General features: G+C 35.8%; 1 protein-coding gene across 8 annotated transcripts in view; it reads right to left on the bottom strand.

Moving 5' to 3' along the window:
- The window catches only part of SIK3 (SIK family kinase 3), a 301246-nt gene that overhangs the window by 101953 nt on the left and 173740 nt on the right, over positions 1-25553 (bottom strand). For all 8 annotated transcript variants that reach the window (XM_056794354.1, XM_001380826.5, XM_007494739.3 and 5 more), the window contains one exon: positions 16250-16411. In XM_056794354.1, coding sequence (XP_056650332.1) covers positions 16250-16411 — 162 coding nt within the window. The remainder of the gene's footprint in view (positions 1-16249; positions 16412-25553) is intronic.

The raw sequence follows: 25553 nt of genomic DNA, 5'->3' as shown, positions 1-25553 counted from the left end.
CATTTTACATCTTATAAAATGAATAATTCTAATCATAAAGAATTTAAAAGCTTTTGTACAAACAAAACTAATCTAATCCAGATTAGAAAGGAAAAAACTGGGGAAATTTTTTTATAACAAATATCTCTGATAAAGGTCTAATTTTTAAAATTTATAAAGAACTAAGTCAAATTTTTAAGGATACAAGTCATTCCCCAGTTGATAAAAGGTCAAAAGATATGAAGTAGTTTTCAAATGAAGAAATCAAAGCTTTCAACAAACCCATGAAAAAATGCTCTAAATCACTCTAGCTTAGAAACATACAAATTAAAATAACTCTGAGGTACCACCTCACGCCTATCAGATTTGTCAATATGACAGTAAAGGAAAATGATAAGTATTGGAGGGGATGTGGCAAAATTGGGACAATAATGCATTGTTGGAGGAGTTGTGAAATGATCCAACCATTCTGGAAGGCAATTTGGAACTACAACCAAAGGGCTATAAAAATGTGCATATATACCCTTTGATACAGTAATGTCACTCCTGGGTTTGTAGCCCAAAGAGATAATTAAAAAAAGGGGAAAGGGCCAACTTTTACAGAAATATTTATAGCTGTTCTTTTGTGGAAATTGAGGGGACGTCCATCAATTGGGGAATGGCTGAACAAATTATGGTACACGTTGGTAATGGAATACTATTGTGGTCTAAGAAAAAATAAGCAGGATTGTTTCAAAAAAAGCTGGAAAGATCTGCAGGAACTGATGAAGAGCAAAATAAACAGAATTTGGGGAAGTTGTATACAATAACAGCAATACCGGACAATGATTATCTGTGAAAATTTAGCTATTCTTAATAGTGCAATGACCTTGGACAATCCTGAAAGACTTGTGATGAGAAATGCTATCCCCCTGCAGAGAAAGAACTGTGAGAATAGTCTTTCACATCAGGGTATCTTTAGTTTTATTTTGCAGTTTTGGTTATGTATGAGTGTTCTTACAACAATGACCAATATGGAAGTGTATTTTGCAGGGCCAATAAAAAAATGAAAAGAAAAGAATGATGAAAATAAATACCACCTGTGCCTCTGAGGTCTTTGGGTCTGTGCACAGAAATTTATAATCTATATAATACTATCAAGATTACCAACATTAGGATCATTTGAATGCTAAATTAGATACTTTTCTAACTCCTTTTCATAACTTGAATCTCTTACTTTTCCAAAGTTTTTGTCACTGATAACCATCCGCCATCATTCTAGAATTTATCTTTCCTTGGCTTCCATAATATTGCTATTTCCCAATTCTCTTCTACCTTTCTAATTACTGCTTCTCATTCTCCTTGCCTAGATCATTATCTATCTCCTGCCATGGAAACAGGGCATTCCTCAGTGCTGTCTTGAACTTTCTTCTCTAAATATACTTTTTCTATGTTAGCTTAGAAACTTCCCACTGGTTCAATTATCATCGCTACACAAATTGCCAAATATTCTCCCTCCCTTCAAGTTTCAGTTAAAATCCTACCTTCTTTAAGAAGTCTCTTCTAGTCTCTTCCTGCTAGTACATTCCCTCTAGGATTACCTCCTATGTATACTGTACACATTATAAACAAACAAGTTTGAAAGCTGTAAAAACTATGATCAGTACAATGACCATTTGTTTTGATTTTCATTTTTTTGGTGGGATTGGGAGAAGTGAGAAGAGAAAATACATTTGTTAACTCAAAAATAAGGAGGTAGGCACTCACTTTGAGATGAGGTCACTGTATTTTAAGTTTTGTTTATTTTGTTACTAGATATCTTTCATAGAAAGAATCACCTGTAAATGTTTATAATACAAAACAAAGCACATCAAGAAAAGCTTTAAAATTTTATTCTGTATATATCTTTTTTGTAAATTTTTTTGCAATCTATCTCTCCTATTAGATTGTGAATTTTTTGAGGGCAGAGACTGTTTTTACCTTTCCTAGTATCTCCAGACCTTAGGGCAATGCCTTGTATTTAGTAGATACTTAATACATTTTTGTTAACCTGATTCACCCTCACTCTCTGTCTCTCTCTCTCATATATAAACACCCACACCCACAGAGTTACTTTCTAGCTTAATCTCACTGGCCTTTCTATCAAAAGTAACACCTGACATCAAGTGATAACATTTGTACAACACAGTGGAATTGCTTGTCGGCCCTGAGTGGGAGGGGGGGGGGAGGAGTGGGGGGAAAATGAATCATGTAAACATGGAAAACCATTTACTAAATAAATAAATAATTTTTTAAGGCATGGCACCTGTGCAAATACTTGAAGAAAATCAGGGATTCTGAGAGAGATGGCCTGGCATCATGGAGGAGAGCTGGATTTAATCTCTGGAAAGAGGGTGTGAAATCCTTTTGACATTTACTACTTGTTTGATGAAAGTCATTTCAATCTTCTGAACCTGTTTCCTCATCTGTAACCAGAATAATAAGTCTTCTCCAGGGTTGTTGTGAGAATTAAATAAACAACTGTGTGTAACATATTTTGCAAACCTTAAATATTATATAAATGTCATCTGTTTTATTATTAAGAGAAGATGAGGAGGGAGGGGGTGTATTCAATTGAGGAAACCCCAAGGAATGGAAAGAACATCAAGCTTAGGAACTATGAAGGAGGCCACTTTAGTTATAATGTCAAAAGGGGTTAATAAAAATAAATCTGGAAAGGTGGGTAAGAATGAGATTCTACAGAGTTTTAAATGCCAATGTGAGTTTCATTCCATCCCCACATAGATGTGTCACCTGCATCTTAAATTCAACATGTCAAAAAAACAAATTCATTATCATCTCTTTAAGTTGACATCTTCAAATGTCTGTTTCTGTTGAGGATAGCATCATCATTCTAGACCTCAAAGTTTGCCATTTCAGATTCATTCTTTATTCTTTCCTCTCTCTCATCCTCTGAATCAGTAAAGATGTCAAATATTACTGATTCTACTTCTCCATTTCTCTATATCTCCTCTTATCTGCTCCCTTTTCTCCAGATATATGACTTCTACCCTAGTTCAATTCCTCACCCCATCTTGCCTGAACTATTTCAATAGCTTCTTAATTGGCCTTTTTGATTTCAGTCTCTTACCACCCCAATTCATGCTCTACAAGGCTGCAAATCAATATTCCCATGATATGTCTAAGATGTCCTTTGGCTCAGTTTCAAAGGTTAGCCATTACCTCTAGGACAAAATACAAATTAATCAGTGTGAAGACTCTTAACAATTCTGGTTTCCACTTATCTTTCTAAACTAATTTCATATTATTCACCTCCAGACAAATAGACTACTGTTTTCTGGACTTGACATTCTTATCTTTTGTACAGACAATGTATTAAACCTGGAATGCACTCCTATTAGATTTCCTGGGATCCTTTACTGTGTTGCATTCTTTTACATTAAAAAATTATTCTTAAAGTTCTTATTATTTATTTTTAACATTTTTTCTTTTTAAATTTTGAATTCCAAATCTTCTCACTCCTTCCCAACCTCACCCCATCCACCTAGAAGGTAAACAATATGTCAACTATACATATGAAATCATGCAAAGCATATCTTCTATATTCTCAAAGCATTTCTTCCATTCTCTCAAGAAATATTTAATTCTTTATGATGAGCTGGTGGAGGTATAGGAAAACCTCTAGCCTTTTTATTCTTCCCTCATACCCTACCTTTTAAATATACCCAGTTGTTACTTAGTCCTGATGGAAACACAATAGCACAATCTATGCAGATCTACTTTTCTATACTCAGCTATAACCAAGATCCTCAATTCTTTTTTTTTTTGGTCTTAGCTATTAAATAGCAGCTCTATTTGGTGCACAAGTAGATAGGTTATCTAAAGTAGGTTTCTTTAGAGTAGATTTTCCCACCATTTTCTGAAGCTTTTCCAGACTTCTAAAACTTGGCAAAATTTGTTTGAGTCCTTTTGGACTACAATTAGCATATTTTCACAACAGCTTGACACAAACAGAAACTACATTAAACTGTTATCTGTGGAAAAAGTCTTCTGGAAATCCAACTTTGGCTACTGTTTGTTTCTTCTTGTTTCTTCTTAAACTGTTGATTAAATATCAGAAAGTGTTTTTCCCCCTGTTACGTAGTTTATATAGGTTCTCACTCCTTTATTTCAGCAACTGCCTTTGACAGTTGGATGATCAATATATTTGGCTGCTCTATCAATACCTAAATTCTAATCAGATACTCCAAATGGACACTGGGCTGGTCCCAGAACTGAATAGGAAAAAGAAAACCAAGCTGCTTTGGGGAATATACACAGATCTTTTAATGACTTCCAAAGTAGCAATATTCCATCAATGATGATAAACAGTTGAAAATCATAGAACACCAATGTCTCCAAATATAAGGATCACCAAAAGGGTAATGAAGAGGTACATGTTGGGCATGCAAAATATTATGACAAGACACGATCCAGAAAAGGAAGAACATGAATATATGTCTAGAAAAAAAAATATAGATCAATCCTGTAGGAGAAAACGATGACCCAAATGCTCCACTGGTATCAACACAATGCCAACAGAATGTGGCATGGATTTTATAGGAGGACAAGACTTGTTCAGGATAGTCAGGGATTAATAGGATGCAATCTTCACCTTTGCAATGAGTAATTCCAATGCTGAGATCTCCAATCAATTAGAATATCAAAGAAGGGATTTCCTTTTTACCCATGTGCTATCACTGCCTCTGATGTCTTACTAAAATAAAAGGTATTCATGAATTGCTCTAACATTCTGGTGTTGAGCCATGGGGAGCTCCCTTCTTCATATTATGTGGCATCTGACTTTCCCCCCAGTGACATCACATTGATCAAAGTTATCTGAAAGTTACTCCTTCAGATGTAGGAGACTGGATGAGATCTGCATATCAGAGTCTCTTTCTTGATATTCATGCCATCTAATTATAGCATGATTTCCCTTCCTTCCTTATCAATTCTATCATGCCCATTCTTCATTGATATTTTCACCTTTTCTTTAGTAACAAAAGCACTTGTCTGGCACATTCCCCTCCATTCTCATTCTCTCTCTCTCTCTCTCTCTCTCTCTCTCTCTCTCTCTCTCTCTCTCTCTCTCTCTCTCTCTCTCTCTCTCACACACACACACACACACACACACACACTTTGATTTTAAAACTCTCATTAATATGCTTCTGTCAAACCTAAAACCATCTAGAACTATAATGACTACAAGGTACTGTATAATTAAAATTTCCTTCTCCAACCTTCTACTACTCCTGCTCCCTCACCCTATTTGAACCTGATTTTCATTTCCATCTAGTTCTTTGACTTTTAGCTTCTTGACTCCTCTTTATTTTCCCAAGGAATCTTGGTTTCTTCACTTGCTTTCTGAAACCCATGGTCATCCACTACAATGTTTAATTATTACTGCTTTAAAATGCCTTGAACATTTGAAATTCTCACTCTGCTCACCAAGAGTGCTAGAAACCACCACCATCTGTTTTCTGTGTGTGTGTGTGTGTGTGTGTGTGTGTGTGTGTGTGTGTGTGTTTTTAATTCCCCTCCTGGCTCAGTTCCTGGCTTCTAGGCTTCCAAACTATTCTGGCTCATCCTGGAATTTCCTTCAGCACCTGGGGCCTCCTCCCCCCTAGAACATCCAAGGACTCAACAGCATTCTCCACATGAAAAATTCCTGTCCCCCCTAGCCTCCCATTTTGTAGAGGGCCCGGGATGGTTTTTTGTGTCTGACTGCTGACATTATATTATTTGATCTTCACAACAATCCTTTAAGCTAGGTGCCATTGCTATTCCCATTTTACTCAGTCAGGGAATAAAATGAATTGCCAATGGCTACACAATTAGCTAGTGTCTAAGGCAGGATTTGAACTCAGATCTTTCTAACTCCAACTCTAATGCTCTGTCCATTATGTCAGCTAGCAAAGCCTGCAATAGTAGAACTTCAGACAAACCTAAAAATGAACCCAGAACAAAATTAATTTATTTGTTAATCCATGCAGCTTTACAATGTTGAATGCTCAAGATTTTTAACTAAAAATTTGCTACTTATTTTGAGTTTAATTATTTGTTTTCATTTATCGACATTAAATTATTTAAAGTATTTCTCAAAAAGAATGACTGTTACTTGACCTGTTCTCACTTTTTCCTGACCTTATTTCTTACAAAAATTTTTACAAATCTTTTCTATAACACTCAAACCATGTTCTCTACAAATCAGTCTGTTAGAAAATAAACATCTATTAAGCATCTATTATGTGCCAGGCACTGTGCTAAGCACTGAGGATAAAAAGAAAGACAAGTGACAAGTCCTTACCCTCAACAAACTCTCAAATGGATCAAGAAGACAACACACAAACAAATATGTACAAAAAAAGCTGCATATAGAAAAAATGGTAATTAAAAAAACAAAGGTACTTGAAGTAAGAAAAATTGGGAATTTTGGTTTAGTTTTTAAAGAGAAAGACTGGAAAAAACTTTCTACAGAAAATTATCTCAACCAAGATTAAGATAACTTTTATGACTAAGATCATAAAACCTGAACTCTCCTTCCCATAAAAATGCAAAATTGCTTTTTTCCCCTATGATCTACCTACTGCCTCTTTCTGTTGAGCTATATTTCCCCTCCCTCTCTTTCCCTTTTTCTCTCTTGTCTTTTCCCCTTACCCCGTCAACACCTCCAGTCATTCCCAAATTTCTGGAAGAATGGCTCAGCAATTATAGACTATATTTTTTCAGATTCCTAGCAATCTTTCTTCCAATCCCATAAGTTTACTGACTGTGTTCTCTATAAAGATTCTCAATGGTCTAATTACCAGATTCAGTGGCCTTTTCTGAGGGGGTCATTATGTTCACAGCATCTTATAACATTAATTAAATTCTTCTTCAAACTGTCCCCTTCTTCAGCTTCTGTGATAATATTATAGTTCTTTCATCTCTCTTGGGCAAATTCTGTGTTTCCTTTCTGGTGGTTCTTATTACTCTTATTCTCCAAATCGGGCAATTTTCCAAGGTTTTATCCTTGGCTCTTTTCTCAGCCCTCTTTTCCTTGGTTATTCCACCAGCATTAATTATCAAGACCCTACAAAGGACTCTAACATCTTTCTCTAGCCCTAACACCATGTCTAATCTCCAGAATGAAATCCTCTTTCTCTTTTTTTTTAAACCCTTACCATCTATCTTAGAATTATTATGGTGTATTAGTTCTAAGGCAGAAGAGTGGTACGGGTTAGGCAATGGGGGTTAAGTGACTTGCCCAGGGTCACACAGCTAGGAAGTGTCTGAAACCAGATTTGAACCCAAGACCTTCTGTCTTTAGGCCTGCCTCTTAATCCACTAAGTCACCCAGCTGTCCCCAGAGAATCAAGACTTTTTAAAGGAGATTCCACTGAAATCTCCAAGTTTAACATGCAGAGACTAACTGAAAAGAACTTCAGAGACCATCTAGCCTAACACAACTCATTGGAGAACCTACTACTTCCTAAAGAAGCCCATTCCTCTTTGGGATACCTCTAATTGTTAGGATGTTGTTCTTCACATCAAAATTAAAGTTGTCTCTTTGAAACTTCAACCCAGGCAAATATAATTTGTTAATTTTTTACTATCTGCCAGGCATTGTTCTAAGTTTGAAGGATACAAATAAAGGAGGAAAACACATTTCTGCTCTTGAGGACTATAATGGGGAAGACAGCACATAAGTAAGTATGTATATATGGGGAGGGAAGGGGATCATTCATTGGAAAGATCTAAATACATCTTCCTCCCCAACATGTACTCTTCCATCTAGTAAGGATGGCTTACTTGCTGTCCTTCCCATATGCTACTCTATCTCTCCTTAGAAGCATTTTTACTAGTTGTCTCCCATGCCCATCATCCTCTTCATTTCTGTCTTCTGCTTTCCTTGGCATCCTTCAAGACTCAACTAAAGACCCTCCTTTTGCAAGAATCTTTTCCCAGTCCTCCCTAGTTTTAATGCCTTCACTAGGAAATTTTCTCTCTTTTATCCTGTCTATATCTCATTTGTTTGTAAATAGTTGTTTATAACCCTTTGACCCAGCCATAGCACTGCTGGGTCTGTACCCCAAAGAGATAATGGACAAAAAGACTTGTACAAAAATATTCATAGCTGCACTCTTTGTCGTGGCCCAAAACTGGAAAACGAGGGGATGCCCATCAATTGGGGAATGGCTGAACAAACTGTGGTATATGTTGGTGATGGAGTACTATTGTGCTAAAAGGAATAATAAAGTGGAGAAGTTCCATGGAGACTGGAACAACCTCCAGGAAGTGATGCAGAGCGAGAGGAGCAGAACCAGGAGAACATTGTACACAGAGACTAATACACTGTGGTATAATCGAACGTAATGGACTTCTCCATTAGTGGCGGTGTAATGTCCCTGAACAACTTGCAGGGATCCAGGAGAAAAAAACACCATTCATAAGCAAAGGATAAACTATGGGAGTGGAAACACCGAGAAAAAGCAACTGCCTGAATACAGAGGTTGAGGGGACATGACAGAGGACAGACTCTAAATGAACACTCTAGTGCAAATACTATCAACAAAGCAATGGGTTCAAATCAAGAAAACATCTAATGCCCAGTGGACTTACGCGTCGGCTATGGGGGGTGGGGGGGAGGAAAAGAAAATGATCTTTAACGAATAATGCTTGGAAATGATCAAATAAAATATATTAAAAAAAATAGTTGTTTATATACTGCCACTCCCATTAGACTTCAGCTCTTTGAAAGCAAGGACTATTTTTTGCTTTTCTTTGTATCCCTAGAGAACTTATCATACTTAAAAAATGCTTATTGATTGACTGACTATATGAATATAATGGCACCATAAGAAATGACAAGTTTAAAAAAAAAATAAAAATCCTGGGAAGACCTGAATGAATTGATACCAAGTAAAGTGAGCAGAATCAGGAAAACAATTTAGAGAGAAACAACAATATTATAAATAAAAACAATCTTGAAAGACTTGAGTATTGTGATCAATTCAATAACCATGCTTACAAAGAATCAAAGATGTTCCTATAATAAAGAAGTGAGCTACACAGGCATAAAATATTGAACTTGGCCAATATAGAAAGTTTCTTTGCTTGACTAAACATATTTGTTTATTAAAGGTCCCCTCCACTCCATAAGTGGGGAGGTGATAAATGGTTGTTAATTTATAAGAAATAAACTGGGGAAGGAGCAATCTCAGAGGGAAAGTATTTTTAGTAATGAGTTAGAAGGTGTGGGTCAGGAAAATTCTTCAGAAGACAAGATCTAAGTTATATCTTAAAGGAAGGCAGGGAAAGTAATAGAGGCTAGGTTGAGGAGACAGAATATAACAAACAAGAGGGACAGGCCACATAAAGGCACAGTCAAGAGATAGATTGTTATGAGTGTGGAACATCAGGTAGGCCAGTCCAGTGACACTGAACAGAAGGGAGTACAATAGTATAAGAATACTGGAAAGACAAAAAGTAGTCAGGTTTTGAAAGACTGGCACTTATTAAACAGAGGATTTTATATTTGATCCTGGAGACAGAGAGACAATGGGATTTAATAATTAGAGAAGTGGGATGGTCAGAGTTACACTTTAGGAAGATCACATTGAATAGAAGATGAAGATCTTTGAAGAAGAGATTGGGAGAGACTGGAAAACAAGAAACCATTCAACAAGTCATTGCTATAGTCCCGATATTTCTATAAGATCTGGCAGTAGACTGGACATGTGGGTTGAGTTTGAAGAGTTGAGGATGACACTGAGATTATAAGCCTAAGAGACTGGGAGGATTGACAATAATGGTAAAATTAAGAAGATTTGGCAGTGTGGACATACAGATAATTAGTTTTCCTTTGGATATGATTAAGTTTGAGATGTCAATAGGCCATCTGGTTTGAAATGACCAACAAGTAGTTGGTAATATAAATCTACAGTTTAGAGAGCTTATGAATGGATATACAGATGTGGGAATCAACTGCATAGACGTAATAATTGAACCTATGGAAGTTGGTGAAATTAGTAAGATAGGGAAAGAAGAGAAACTAGAAGAAGTTGAGGAATGGACACATCTAGCGAACATGACATGTATGAAGATCCAACAAAGAAGACTGACAGTAAGAGAACCAGGAGAGAATAATATCATGAAGACCTAGAGAGGAAAGAGTAACAAGGAGATGAATGGTTTCAAAGGCTGTAGAAAGGACAAGAAAGGCTATATAGATTAAGAAATCAATGGTAATTATAAAGAGGAAAATATTAGTGGAATTATGGGTTTGGAAGTCAGAGTTCAGAGGATCTGGAATCAATTGAGTGGAAGAAAATGGAATGCTTTAAATATTGGCATCTTTCTTGAGGAGTTTGCTCAGGGAACAATATAGATATCAGACAAAAATTATATCTACAGTGGAAGGATATGGGAGACATGGATATGCTCATAAATAGCAGGGAAGGAACTAGTAGATAAGGGGGGGCGGGAGGGAGGGAGGAAGGGAGAAAGAGAGAAGAGAAGAGAAGAGAAGAGAAGAGAAGAGAAGAGAAGAGAAGAGAAGAGAAGAGAAGAGAAGAGAAGAGAAGAGAAGAGAAGAGAAGAGAAGAGAAGAGAAGAGAAGAGAAGAGAAGAGAAGAGAAGAGAAGAGAAGAGAAGAGAAGAGAAGAGAAGAGAAGAGAAGAGAAGAGAAGAGAAGAGAAGAGAAGAGAAGAGAAAGGGGCAATTTGCTAGAAAAAATGAGAGGGAATGGGATACAAGTACATGTTATTGAGCTTATCCTAACAAGGATGAAGTCCACCTTTTCATTAGAGACAGGAGTGAAAGAGGTAGTGAAGAAAAATGCCTGGGTTATATGAGATAAAGAGTACAAAAGAGTCCTTAGTAAATGGCCTCACTTTTTTCAGGTAAGTATGAGGCAGGTCCTCAGCAGAGGAGGGGACTGAGGGTGGAGCAGGAGGCTTAAATTGGGATGAAAATGTCTGTAACAATCCCTGAGTTAAGTAAAGAGAAAGGCAGGTAAGAGTTTGTCTTGTTGCATTGAGCATTGAAATTTAACATGAATTTATCATAGATCCACTCAGCACTGTTTTGTGGGGTTTTTTTTCCAGCTTCACATGTCAGCATATGAGTAGGAGTAAAGGAGGCAAATGGCAGGAGCAATCCAGGTTTGGGGTTGGAGATTTGACTGCAACCAGAACAAGGAGGCAGGAGGAGGTTCCAGGGTAGAGGATAGTATAGAGTTGGACTGGATAAAAAAGGGTCAATACAGGGAAGGTAGGGCTGACAGTCTGAGAAAGTACAGTACTTTGGTGAATGGAAATCACCATAAAGATGAAGAACAGGGTTACAAGTCATAAAGCATAAAGAAAGACAGAATCAAAAAATATTTGATGAGACAAGGGAATTTTGTAGCTCATGAATATGGAAGAGGCTCACTTGTGGATAATATACCAAGATCAAAGGTATGATCTCTCTGTGTGCAACCCAGGTGGAATTAAGGTCATGAGAAGTGAATAGACTGAGATAATGGAAAATTAGGATTTTTGAAGGAAAATGAATAGTATGTTCAAGACCCCTAGTATGAGGAATAAAGAAAAAATTTATGAGTCAGGCATTAAACATATCAAGAAAGAAAAGAGATGGTCTTAAGGGACTATAAATCACAGCTACCAGAATCCTGATTTAAGTTAACTAATTTGGATTGAATGGACCTTAAAGGAGAAGAAATTGCTGAATGATGGTGGTATAAGAAGAGTCTGTAAATAGCAAAAGAAGGCAAATAGAGATCTCCCATTATGACCTCAAGGGAGATGGGGTTGGAGATAGGGCATAAGTAAAAGTGAGATCACTGCTAGAAAGGGTGGCCAAGATCTGATTCCCTGGCACAGCCAACAGAACACTAGAGAAGATGCTGGGGAAGACGATCAGGAGGCAGGTGGCAGCATCTGGTCCTAAGGATGACCAAAGTGGTGTTAGACAAAGTCCTTAAATGAAGAGTGAAGTCAGAAAGCCAGGGGCCACTGAACAAGGTCCTGGGACAAAGAGCTAGCTATTGTTTCTAGTTCTGCTCTTGCCCTCTGAGGCCAAAGAGAATAAGTCTAATCATTCTTTCTTCTACCTGACATACCCTCAAATACTTAAAGGCAACTATCATGTCCCTTCCTGAATATTCTTTAATGGTTAAATAATCCTTTTACAACATGGGCTCATTATTCTGTTAGCTGTCAGCCTTTAAACATTCTCTAGTTTATTAATTTATTAATTCTCCTCCTAAAACACGAAAACTCAACATGCCAGATATGGTCTGACAAAAGCAAGGTACCATAGGCCTGACACCTCCTTATTCCTGTATGCCAGGCCTCTCTTAATACAGCCTAAGATCAAATTAGTTTTTTGCTTATCTTCACATTAATGATCCATCCATTCATTATCAAGCTTACAATTCACTAAAACCTCCATAGTTCTTTAATACAATGTCTCCTCAATCCTGTACTTGAAAAATTGATTTTTTAAAAATCAAAGCATAAGACATTACATTTACCCTATCAAGTTTCATGTTAGTAGATTTGGCTCAACATTCATCCTATTACACCCTTTTTGGATTTTGGCTCTACCATCCAGCTATCCTCCCAGCTTTTCTTTATCTGCAGATTTGAAGAGCATACTATCTATATCTTTATCCAAGTCACTGAGGAGGATGTTAAAATGTACAAAATCAAAGTATCATCTTTTCCTCAAACTAGCTCTTCATATTGACTTCCTTATTTTTTGGTAATGGTACCACCATTTTCCTAGTCCCCTAAACTCAAAACCTTAATATTATCTGATTGCTGCCTCTCCCTCAACCTTCTAATCTAACTGCCAAGTCCTTTCAATTTTATCTACTTCTTGTCTCTTGAAAAGTCTCTTCTTTTCCAGACACACTAGTGCCACTTTAACTCAAACATTTATTAAACACATACTACACACAAGGCATTGTCCCAGGTAACAACCTTAATACAGGGCTTCCACCACTCCAATTCAAGTTCTTAATCCCATCCAATCCTGAGATGCTGTGAATAATTTTCACCTACTAAAGATTTTAACTGCCTCCTAACCAGTCTGCTCCCTCTTTAATCATCCAATATATAACTGCCAGACTAATCAATTTATTACTTAGATCTGATCATATTCTATTATTCATTCAAGTCTAAACTCCTTGGCCTGACATTCAAGACCTGCCAGAGCCTGACATCACACTACATTTCTATCCTTAACACTTAATTTTCTATTCTGAATTAAGCCAAGCTGGAAGAGTTTTCCATCTTTATATCTAGAATGTCACTAATCTCATCTATCTCTCTTGTCTCATCTAAACCCTAACTGTACTTTAAAAAAAAAAAACAGTTTAATGCCATTTCCTTTGGGAAGCAGTTCGTGGCAAGAAGTGATCATCTTCAGATCTCATACAGCAATTTGTTCCTTTCTCATTCACTTATATTCTAATTTGCATCATAGTTATTTGTGTCTGCCTTAAGCCCACAGTGGACTACAAGTTTCTAGAAGTTAAGGAATGTACTTTATTTACTTGTTATCCCCTAATGCCTTTCACAGTACTCTGCACAAAGCAGGTATTTAATAAATATTTTTACAGATGAATTTATTGAATAATTCAATTTACTTCTCTTATACTGAATTTACTTTTGACATGCTTTAACGGAAAACACTTCTCATACTACTTCTAGATGACTGAAAGAATAAAGAAGTAGGAATTCAAACTAATTTATGTGCAAGTAGATTGGTCTGGATAGAAATAATGAGACTTCTTAATGAAGACAAACAAGGAGCAGAATGCATGAGCAAAGGCCATGTCAGACATCATGGCATGCTACAAAACCAGGATTGCTCAAGTGTCATTTGCTTTGTTTTGATAATATATGCAATAAGATGACAAAAGTACATGTTACTGTCTTTATAATGCTTGCTAAGGTGTGTGTTGGCAGGTGCAAAGCTCAGGGCAGCTTGCCAACAACCACTGGCAGTGTGTAATTACACACCAGCATGTATCCTGGAGCAACCTGTTGTGACTACTTTGCTTTGTTTTAAATATTAACAAAGAAAAAACATTTAGAAACCTCTTACCCAAATCCCTGCGTCTGTAGAGATGCCAACCTTTAATTACCAATGATTGCTGCCTCCATGTTTGGTTTCTCAATGCAATAACTAAGGCCATAGAAATGTGCCTAATTAATTCAAAATGTTCCTAAGTTAAAAATAAGAATGGGGAGGCAAAAATAAAAATATAAGTTCTGGTCAATGGGGGTAATAATAAAACTATTATCTTACTTGAACCTCACAACAATCCTGTGAAGTAACTGGTCAGGGGTTCCTATTTTACAGACCAGAAATCTGGTACTTAGAGCAGTTAAGTGAAAAGCCCTTGGTCGAACAATTAGTAGGTATTGGACTCAGAACTAAAATTTAATTGTGGGCTTCTGAGTCTGGGGCATTTATCACTCTAGTGCACTATCTTTCTGACTAGAAGGGAATGATACAATAAAAAAAGGGCTTTCCTAGAATGAACAATCTCTTCTCTCTAAACTAAAAAAAACCAGGGAAATTCCTCTCATGTTGCCTTTTTAGAAATTCTTATCAGATTCAAAGGGTCAAGTTATGAGGTAAACTACACCAACAGTGGTTATAAAAAGACACACAAAAATGGGTTGGAATAAAACTGCTAAAGAGATATTTCACCCATTTCTGCCATCAGTGGGCTAGTCATGAAAAACCATAGTGAACAGAAATGAACAGTTTTAGGGAGGTTAGGCAAAAGGGACTTTAAATCTATATTCTGAGCACTAGGCCAAGTATGAGGAAATACAGAAAAAATGACACCTTGAGAGACTTTATAATTTCAATTATGATTTTAAGCAAAGAATGTAAACACTGACTTAACCTGAATAAAGGCTAAATTATGAACCTTTCTATTGAGACCACAACAAGAAGGTAGGAAACGAATCAATAGCCAAAACTGTAAATGTCCAGCTTACTCCATATTACCGCTCAAATCTCAAAATACTCATTATCATTAGCCTAAATGGAAAAGATTTTTGGCATGGCCCTTAACTCTAGAAAGCAACACAACCACAATTAAAAAAAAAAAAGGCCTTTTCTCCAAAATCCTTCTCTTCTTCATCCTCTTCTAACAAACTCACCATTCCCTGCAAGGAGTAGCATCTTCCAACTCCATCCAAATATTTATTAAGTATCTTTCATGTGCAAGGCATTGTGGTAGACAATGTGGAAAGTTAGACCCTCCTCTTAAAGAGCTTAAATTGGACCTGCCAGAGATATTGTTTAAATGAAGAAGCATAAGCTATAGTCAAGATTTTCCTCTTTCCTATTTAGATAATCTCTACTATAATTAATTTCTTGAACCTATGCAGAAACTAACTCTCAGGGAAATGGTCAATTTCCTGACACATTCTGAAGAGTCACTTTAAAATTACCTCATTTCTTGTGACTTATATTCCTATATCAGAAATGGTGACTAGATTTTTCCAAGGAAGTGACTGAAGCTATATCAAGGCAATAAAATGAAACACAGGTATTGAACTTTCCTTTATCTTATAATCATTATGAAGTATTGACTCCAAAGCAGAAGAGCAGTAAGGGCCAGGCAAATGGGGGTTAAATGACTTGCCCAAGATCACACAGCTAGGAAGTGTCTTAGGCTTGACATGAACTTAGGACCTCTCATCTCTAGGCTGCTCCCATGATGCACTATTTGGAAGATAGTACATTAGATAAATAGATGAGTAAAATTTGAGTTGGAGAAAAAAAGAGAAGATTGCCTGTAAACCACCAGAAGACACACAACAAAGGTTTATCATTCAAGTTGTTTGTCAGCAGTAATTTGGCTCCATCTCCAAAGCTCCCTTAGAGGAAGTACATTGATTCCAGCCTCTTTAGCAGTTTTACCTTCCTAAGCCAATCTCTACCTTACTCCTCATTTTCCAAAAAGTACCTTGGCAGCTCAAACAATAAGACCTCAAGCACCAATCTTTTGTTTTTTACATATGTCCTAGCTTATACTTTTGTCTTGCTCTATGTGAAGAACAACTCTTTCTAAATCTTGCTATGCTCTATGTCTGGACAGTGGGTTAGTCAGAAATCCTAAATTTCTTCTAACTACACCTCATTTCCTCTTTCTAAATAGCTAGATACAACCAGTTCTTTGCTTTAGGGTCCTAAGGAAGAGCTCCCTCATTATCACTCTTATGAACCATCTCACCTGCTATCTTGATATTCAGATTGGCGTCCAAAAGCAGGTTTTCTGCTTTTAAGTCACGGTGAACAATGTTCCGGCAATGGCAGAAATGGACAGCAGCTACAATCTGCTTGAACTTCCGACGAGCTTCTTTCTCTGCCATTCGACCATGGGCAACCAAGTGATCTGTAAAGAAAAACAAAATCCATTTTCATTTTGGGAGCTGGGATAGCTTCTTCACTTGAGTGGATTTGGAAGGAGTCCTCTGATCCAAATTTGAATAATAAAGCCTATTTTTAAACAAATAGGACAACAAAATCCTATTTAGAGACAAACAGCACCAGATTTTTCCTTTATAAAAAACTAAATGGGGCAGCTATGTGACTTAGTGGATAGTCAGGCCTAGAGACAGAAGGTCCTGGGTTCAAATCTGACCTCAGACATTTCCTGTGTGATGTCAGGTAAGTCACTTAACTCCTATTGCCTAGCCCTTACTACTCTTATTGATTCTAAGATGGAAGGTAAGTTGTTGTTGCTGTTTATCTATGATTTCCTATGTGTAGAGACTTCCAGCAAAAAACTCCATCTATGAAATCCAATCAACACTCACTCCACAACTTTCTGTTTTAGAGACTCACCTGTGGCACCAAGAGGTTATGTAACCTTTCCAGTACTATAATAAGCAATATATGTCACAGTTAACAACTTGAACCATAGTCTCCCTGGTGCCAGGGCCATCTCTCTATCCCTTACATTACACTGCTGCCTCTCATCAGCTTGTTCCTAGATAATGTTTCTCAAGATATCTTAATGGTAATGATTAAAACTTATTTATATTTTTCTTCAAATGAGATTTTATATTTTTATTTATATTTTTCTTCAAATTAGATAAAAATTAGAAAGCATTAGAACAGTGCCTGGCACAAAGTAAATGCTATATAGATGTTAGTTATTATCATTAATATATCTAGAATATGATTGCTCTACTAGGAGAGGGTTCTGATGGATATAAAGATAATTCTTTCATATAAAATAAAATTAAATACTTTCATTTCCTGGGGCAAAAGATGCATAGGTAAAGATATGGATATAGACTTGTGTGTATGTGTATGAAAAGGATAGATCTCTGTGATAAAGAACAAGTCAAATGAGCTAAAATACTCATTTTAGTGAAGAAATGTAGAAACAAGGATTAGTATAATTATAACAGTTTTGCTATAATGTAACATATGCATTACCAAAAAGCATTATCTAATGCAAAATTGCACAATAAAAACCAGAGCTTTTAGGAATAATGGGTTTAGGGGCATATGCTCAAAAACGTCATCAGTGACACCTGAAAATGATAGGAACCTAATAAAAATAGTAGAATAGTTTTATATACATTAAATGGCTATGAAATACATAAATGCTACAAATAAACAGTGCCAATGTCCATGGCCTTGAGCTGAGGATTCTTGCTCTCCAGTTGGCAAAATCTTATACAAGTTGGATGAGCTGCAACCATGATGGAAGGTGTATTGGGGTAGACAAATAGTAGAGGAAAGGCAGATCAGGGGATGCTCACTAAGGAGGGGGAAGAGACAATAGTCTTCTATCAGTTGCATCTACTCTACCGGAAAATGAATAATAAATATCACCTCTTATTCATGGAAATGGACCTGGGAAAGGTTGCAGCAGGTTAATTATTCTATATTCTCATTGTTTCTTTTTTCTTTTTAAATTTATTTATTTTTCTTGGTTTTTATTTTATTTTTAAAAAATTTTATTTAGTCAATTTAGAACATTATTCCTTAGTTACAAGAATCATATTCTTTCCCTTCCCTCCCCCTTCCCCTTCTCATAGGCAATGCTCAATTCCACTGGGTTTTACATATGTCACTGATCAGAACCTATTTCCATGTTGTTGATGTTTGCACTAGGATGATCATTTACGGTCTACATTTCCAATCATATCGCCATCACTCCATGTGATCAAGCAGTTGTTTTTCTTCTGTGTTTCTACTCCCACAGTATTTCCTCTGAATGTGGAAAGTGTTCTTTCTCGCAAATCCCTCCGAGTTGTTCAGGATCACTGCATTGTCACTAATGGAGAAATCCATTACATTCAATTGTACCACAGTGTATCAGTCTCTGTGTATTATGTTCTCCTCGTTCTGCTCTTTTCACTCTGCATCAATTCCTGGAGGTTGTTCCAGTTCACATGGAATTCCTCCAGTTCATTATTCCTTTGAGTACAATAGTATTCCATCACCAACATATACCACAATTTGTTCAGCCGTTCCCCAATTGAAGGGCATCCCCTCGTTTTCCAATTTTTGGCCACCACAAAGAACGCAGCTATGAATATTCTTGTACAAGTCTTTTTACTTATTATCTCTTTGGGGTATAAACCCAGCAGTGCTATGGCTGGGTTAAAGGGCAGACAGTCTTTTAGCGCCCTTTGTGCATAGTTCCAAATTGCCCTCCAGAATGGTTGGATCAATTCACAACTCCACAGCAATGCATTAATTTCCCTACTTTGCCACATCCCCTCCAGCATTCATTACTTTCCATTGCTGTCATGTTAGCCAATCTGCTAGCTAGGTGGTACCTCAGAGTTGTTTTGATTTGCATCTCTCTGATTATAAGAGATTTAGAACCCTTTTTCATGTGCTTATTAATAGTTTTGATTTTCTTTATCTGAAAATTGCCTATTCATGCCCCTTGCCCATTTATCAATTGGGGAATGGTTTGATTTTTTGTACAACTGATTTAGCTCTTTATAAATCTGAGTAATTAGACCTCTGTCAGAGGTTTTTGTTATGAAGATTGTTTTCCAATTTGTTGTTTCCCTTCTAATTTTGCTTGCACTGGTTTTGTTTGTACCAAAACTTTTTAATTTAATGTAATCAAAATTATTTATTTTACATTTTGTGATTTTTTCTAACTCTTGCTTGGTCTTAAAATCTTTCCTTTCTCAAAGATCTGACAGGTATACTATCCTGTGTTCGCCTAATTTATTTATAGTTTCCTTCTTTATATTCAAGTCATTCACCCATTCTGAGTTTACCTTGGTGTAGGGTGGAGGTGTTGATCCAAACCTCATCTCTCACATACTGTCTTTCAATTTTCCCAGCAGTTTTTATCAAATAGTGGATTTTTTACCCAAAAGCTGGGATCTTTGGGCTTACCAAAGACTGTCTTGCTGAGGTCACTTACCCCAAGTCTATTCAACTGATCTTCCTTTCTGGCTCTTAGCCAGTACCATATTGTTTTGATGACCACTGCTTTATAATATAGTTTGAGATCTGGTACTGCAAGGCCACCTTTCTCCCATAAATTTTTTTCATGATTTCCCTGGATATCCTTGATCTTTTGTTCTTCCAAATGAATTTTGTTATGGTTTTTTTCTAATTCAGTAAAAAAGTTTTTTGGTAGTTCGATGAGTATGACACTAAATAAATTAATTTGGGTAGGATTATCATTTTTACTCACTTTCTTAAAGAAGAAATTGTACACAAGCAGAATTAAATTTGTTACACTCAAAATATTTTCTAACACATCCATAGTGCTGGAATAAAATTATGTTTTCAAAACAAGTGTTATGGCAGAACTGACTTTATTTGATTGAGGATATCACCAAAAATATCTATAATTTGATTTTAAAATAGTTATAAGGATATACAATCTGTAGGGAATTGAATAAAATATATCATAAATTTTATGTTAGGTAATATACAATTAGAAAATTTTAAAGCTAGGAAATTATGTTCTTTTTTAAAAAACAAAGTATCAACAGAAAACAAAATACAGTACTATATGTACAAAAAAATATTTAAAGCAAGGGCATAGAATTGGAAAGTGAGTTCAGAAAATACCAAAAGGACTTATACAAACTGATGAAGAGTAAAGTAAGCAGAGCCAGGAGATTACTGTAAATAGTGACAGCAATGTTATATAATGAACAACTGTGAATTACTTGGCTATTCTAGCAATGCAATGATCTAAAACAATTCCAAGGGATTCATGATAAAATGCTACCTACTTCCAAAGAAAGAAATGTTGGAATCTGAATGCAGACTAAAGCATACTTTAAAATTTTTCTGTCTTAATTTCTTTGTTCAAGTTTCCTTCCACAAAGGGATCAATATGGACAAATGTTTTACAAGATTATACATGTAGGACCTATATCAGATTGCTCACTGAGAGAATTTGAGACTCAAAATTTTCTTAAAAGCAAATGTTAAAAAAATTATTTATTTAACTGGGGAAGGAGAATAAAATATTATCAAAGAAAAAAAGGAAAGAAACCATTGATGATTTTTAAAAAGCAAAATGAAATATAAAAACATACATGTTATCCTGCTATTTACCAAGCACAGAACTTACAGCAAGAATTTTTATTTATTTATTTATATTTAATTCTTTTTTTAAGAGGGGGAAAGAGTAGATAGGAGGAAACTAGGTATATAATCAATAAAGGTGATTCAAAGAATATAAAAAACTGGTTTGGAAAAACTATGGTAGCTGTTGGGACATTAGTGACATGTCTTTCTTAGCATTTTCCCTTTTAAGAGAAATAATCATCTATTGCACCAAATTAACAAGAAGAAAAACAAATAAGTTTCCAGCATAGTAACCAGAATAGCAGTTTCCTAAGGAGTTGTGGTATTGTGATAAATGGACTCTTCCAACAGGATAAAAATATCTCCTGAGACATAGCTAATAAAGTTTCCAACCAAAAAAGAGGCTCCTATGAACCATGGCAGTGATGTTACTAAGCTGAGCTGTCCAAGAACTCAAAACCTATCTTGAGCCTCACTTCAAGAAATCATTAACTGTTGCTCTGACCTTTGATTTCCCTTAACCCAAGACGTAATTATTCTAATCATATATTTTGATTGTCAAATTTTTTTAATTAAAGAGATAGCTATTCTTTTTTTTTTTAAACCCTTACCTTCTGTCTTGGAGTCAATACTGTGTATTGGCTCCAAGGCAGAAGAGTGGTAAGGGCTAGGCAATGGGGGTCAAGTGACTTGCCCAGGGTCACACAGCTGGGAAGTGTCTGAGACCAGATTTGAACCTAGGACCTCCCATCTCCAGGCCTAGCCCTCAGTCCACTGAGCTACCCAGCTGCCCCCTGAGATAGCTATTCTTAAGAAATATAAAAACAAACCTTTTTTATGAAGGTTTATCATCAGGAGTTTATTTTGCCAAGCTACCCATTAATTAAAAAGCCCAGATGACAATTGTCCCACTGTAAATACTAATTACCAAAAGACATCAAAACCTTTCTTGCTTACTATTTCTTGATTTCTAAAATAACGAAAGAATTGTTTTTAAATTTCTTTATGCTTTATACAATCCATCTTCTAAAGAGATTGGAAAACTCTCAAAATTACTATATAGTGCAGTAGTTACTATCATTCCATCCTTATCTGAATATTGATTCATTGGTAAGTTTGGAATAGTCATCTTCCTCCCATTCTCAAACTGTTAAACAGAAAGAATGAAATAAATTCTGATGACTGGTGTAGTTGGGGAATGAAGTGCCACACTGTTTAACTTAATATGCTAATAGAATGAAAATTTAAAAGAATCCTAATAAAAATACAAGATGCATATATAAAACACATTTCAATTTTTTGTGTTGGTGTTTAGGAAGCAGTTAACAATGTGGCAATGCTTTAAGGTGATAAATCTGAATTACAGTTATCATTCAAGTACAGTGACAGTAGTGATTTGTGCTTGACAGACTGCTAGGCAAATGACTTGTATGTAACCCAAAAGCCATAGGTGATATTTATATACCACTTTCCAAATTCTATAATTAAGATGTTAATTATCAAGTATTAAGAAGTAGCTCTCTCCCTAGGCAATCTAGTGATATAATATCCAAAATAAAATCATTTTGGGAAAAGTATTCTTCTCTAAGGATATGACATTGTGTTAAATCAATATTATTTATGTTGTAGGTTATTCTTTCCTTTTTTTAAATCAATTCATAATTCATCTGCTTTCTGCCCAAGGCTCCATGCTGGTAGGCGTTTTAGGAAAACAAACAGACTACAGTGGTTTCCAGTCCCAGTTGAAAATGCCCCATGACAAATGGCTGGTTATATTCATATATATTCTGGAGCAGGATACAAAAATTCCCATTCAGATATGAAATATGACTTTCAGTGAAGAAATTCATAGCAGTGGTCTACCCTAAAACTTAACACAGGACACGGCAGCTGAACGTATGGGGCAATTTCTGGAAGGTTTTGAAAGGTATTTGAGACAATATAAATACTGAAACCACTCAATACTGATGGTAATTGTCATCTGAAAATTGTCAGAATGAATTCCTGCTTCAAGGCCCTCTGAAGAGTTGGTTTGGCTACTAGAGGAAGATCAGTGGGCTGGCAAAAAGACAGGATAAAAATGCTACTCAGTGTACTTCTTGTTCCCTATACCTCTAAGGAATCTTGTGGACTTTCTTGATTCAATCCTCAATTAGACATCCTTTCTATAATTCCTATCTCAAGAACTACTTTTTTGTCATCAATAAATATTCTAAAGTCACCATTTATTAAGAGCCATGAAGTTAAATTCCTGACTCCCCCCACCCCCATTATTCTATGCTCCCCAAACTAATAATTTCATTCATCAATACATATTAAGCTCCTGTGTTAATTGCTAGGGATACAAAAGGAGGCAAAAAAAAAAGTTCTAGGTGGCATAGCAGATAGAAAGCCAGGCCTGGAGGCAGAAGGTTCTGGGTTCAAATATTTCCTCAGACACTTCCTAGTTGTATGACCTTGGGCAAGTCACAATACCAATTTCCTAGCCCTTACTGCTTTTCTGCCTAGAACCAATATTTAGTATTGATTCTAAGATGGAAGATACAAGTTTTTTTAAAAAGTCAGTTCTAATACTCAAATTAATAATCAATTTTTCAATCTACCAATTTTTGTGGCATTTTTAAATTCCCAACAGTGAGTCTCAATTTTCTCCATCATCATCTAATCCATATTAAACATTAAATGAATGAATGTAAACCTGTTTCTTTAGCTCCTTATTATCATTCATTTCATTACAATTTTATTACATATTTTCCATTACAACTGAAACTTCAGTTGAGAATGATATTGAAGATCTATCATAACTATTATGACAAAATAAAAAATAAAAAAGTTTACACAAATGGCAAATTCATTCAGAAGTGGAAGGAATGCATTTTTATACTCTACTCCTATATGAAAGGAGAGAAAGAAACAACCTATTGAATAATCAGACTATTTTTTTTCAAAGAGGTCGACAAAATGCAAATGGAATGAAGAATTGTATCAGTTGGCATGCCATTTTTGTTGTGGTATGTTAGAAAGCTCAATTTATTTCTTAAAATAATTCATTTTTTTTACTATAAACATTGACTGGGGAATGAAGGCATAGCTCAAATTCTGAGGGGGTGAGGAAGAGAAATGAAATCCCTGCCCATCTTATATGACAACCTGAAATGAGGATTTCTATCAATTCCCAGGTAACTATAGCAGGTAGTATTTTGCTAATAATTTGGCTCTGTCATTTATTATTTTTGCACCCATGGAAACGACTTCCTGTTTTTCAAACAAATGCTTCTTTCCAGAAGAAAGAGGGTGAGGCCAAAATAACCCAGGTTCCTGGTGAGCAGGTTAAGAAGAGTATACTCAACTCTATCATATTGTCCCTACCACGCAAGCCTCATGCTGGCAATGCTGGCACTGCCTAAAGGTAGATTTGTCATTTTGCCTTCCCTGCCAAGAAACTCAGCCACCCCACAGCAAAATTCTTCATTTGCTACTACTCATCTGTATCATCTTTCCACCTCTAGATCCTCATCCTGACTTTCTAAAACTGTCTTCTGGAACCTGGATTGCACAGGTCAAGGTAATTCTGAATTAATTATTACCACTTACCACAAGCAATTTATAGTTCTTCCAGGCAATGAAGAGGTTTCAGACTAACATTTACCAAGTACAAATGGTGTTCTGCCAGGTATGAGGCAATATGAATAATTAAAAATTATTTTTTTAAAGTGCATATTTTTCTTCTTTTTATCTATTTAATTAGACCATTATCAGAGTAAGGAAACAGAATTGTAACATGGGGTAGGGGGTGGGGATGGAAATTTTATTTGCTGATAGTTAATATGATGGAAAGAACCTGAGTTTTAGAATCAGGAGAGCTGAGAGATATGAGCTGGGTCAATGGGCAAATAACTCCTCTGAGCTTCATTTTCTCTTTCTATTAAAATGGGGATAATAAACTTGCAATATGATAATACATGTATAACCCAAATCAAATCACCTGCCAGCACCAAGAATGGGTAATAAAGGGAGGGAGGGAGATAAGTTCAATCACATAACTTAGAAAAATTTGTGTAGAGATTTGTTAATATATGTAATTGGTAAAAAAAAATTAAAATATAAAAATTAAAACCAAGAAAATAAAAATAAAACTTGCAATGCATATCCTATAATCTTATTAAAAAGGCACTTTGAAAACCTTAAAGTGCTATATAAATGTGATTTATGATTTTGCCATGTCACTTTTTCACATTTTCCCATTCTTTTGCTATTGTTTCCTTTCTGTGCTAAGTCCTCTATACTTTCAAAAATTGTGCTTCCTATTATACAGAATTGTTCTGGACCAGTCAGTCGATAAACATTTGTTAAGAGTTAATTATGTTCCTCGTACACAGAGACTAATACACTGTGGTATAATCGAATGTAATAGACTTCTCCATTAGGGGCGGTATAATGTCCCTGAACAATCTGCAGGGATCTAGGAGAAAAAACACTATTCATAAGCAGAGGACAAACTGTGGGAGTAGAAACACCGAGGAAAAGCAACTGCTTGACTACAGCGGTTGAGGGGACATGACAGAGGAGAGACTCTAAACGAACACTCTAATGCAAATACTAACAACATGGCAATGGGTTCGAATCAAGAACACATGTGATACCCAGTGGAATCACACGTCGGCTATGGGGGGTAGGGGGAGAGGAAAAGAAAATGATCTTTGTCTTTAATGAATAATGCTTGGAAATGATAAAATAAAATATTATAAAATTAAAAAAAAAGAGTTAATTATGTTCCAAGCATCATGCTAAGCCCTGGAGATATTTTAAAAAGGCAAAAACAAGGTCCCTGCCTCAGATTCTAATAGGGAAGACAATAGAGAAATAACTGTATGTATATAAGATATATATAGTACACATAAGAGGGTAATCTCAAAAAGAAGGCACTACCAGAAAGGGTCTTCTATAAAAGGTGAGATCAGAGCTTAGTTTTTGCCAAAGGTGAAGAAAAGGGGAATTCT

The sequence above is a fragment of the Monodelphis domestica genome, chromosome 4, assembly GCF_027887165.1.
Source record: "Monodelphis domestica isolate mMonDom1 chromosome 4, mMonDom1.pri, whole genome shotgun sequence".
NCBI lineage: Eukaryota > Metazoa > Chordata > Mammalia > Didelphimorphia > Didelphidae > Monodelphis > Monodelphis domestica.
This window is presented reverse-complemented; position numbering and strand designations above follow the sequence as displayed.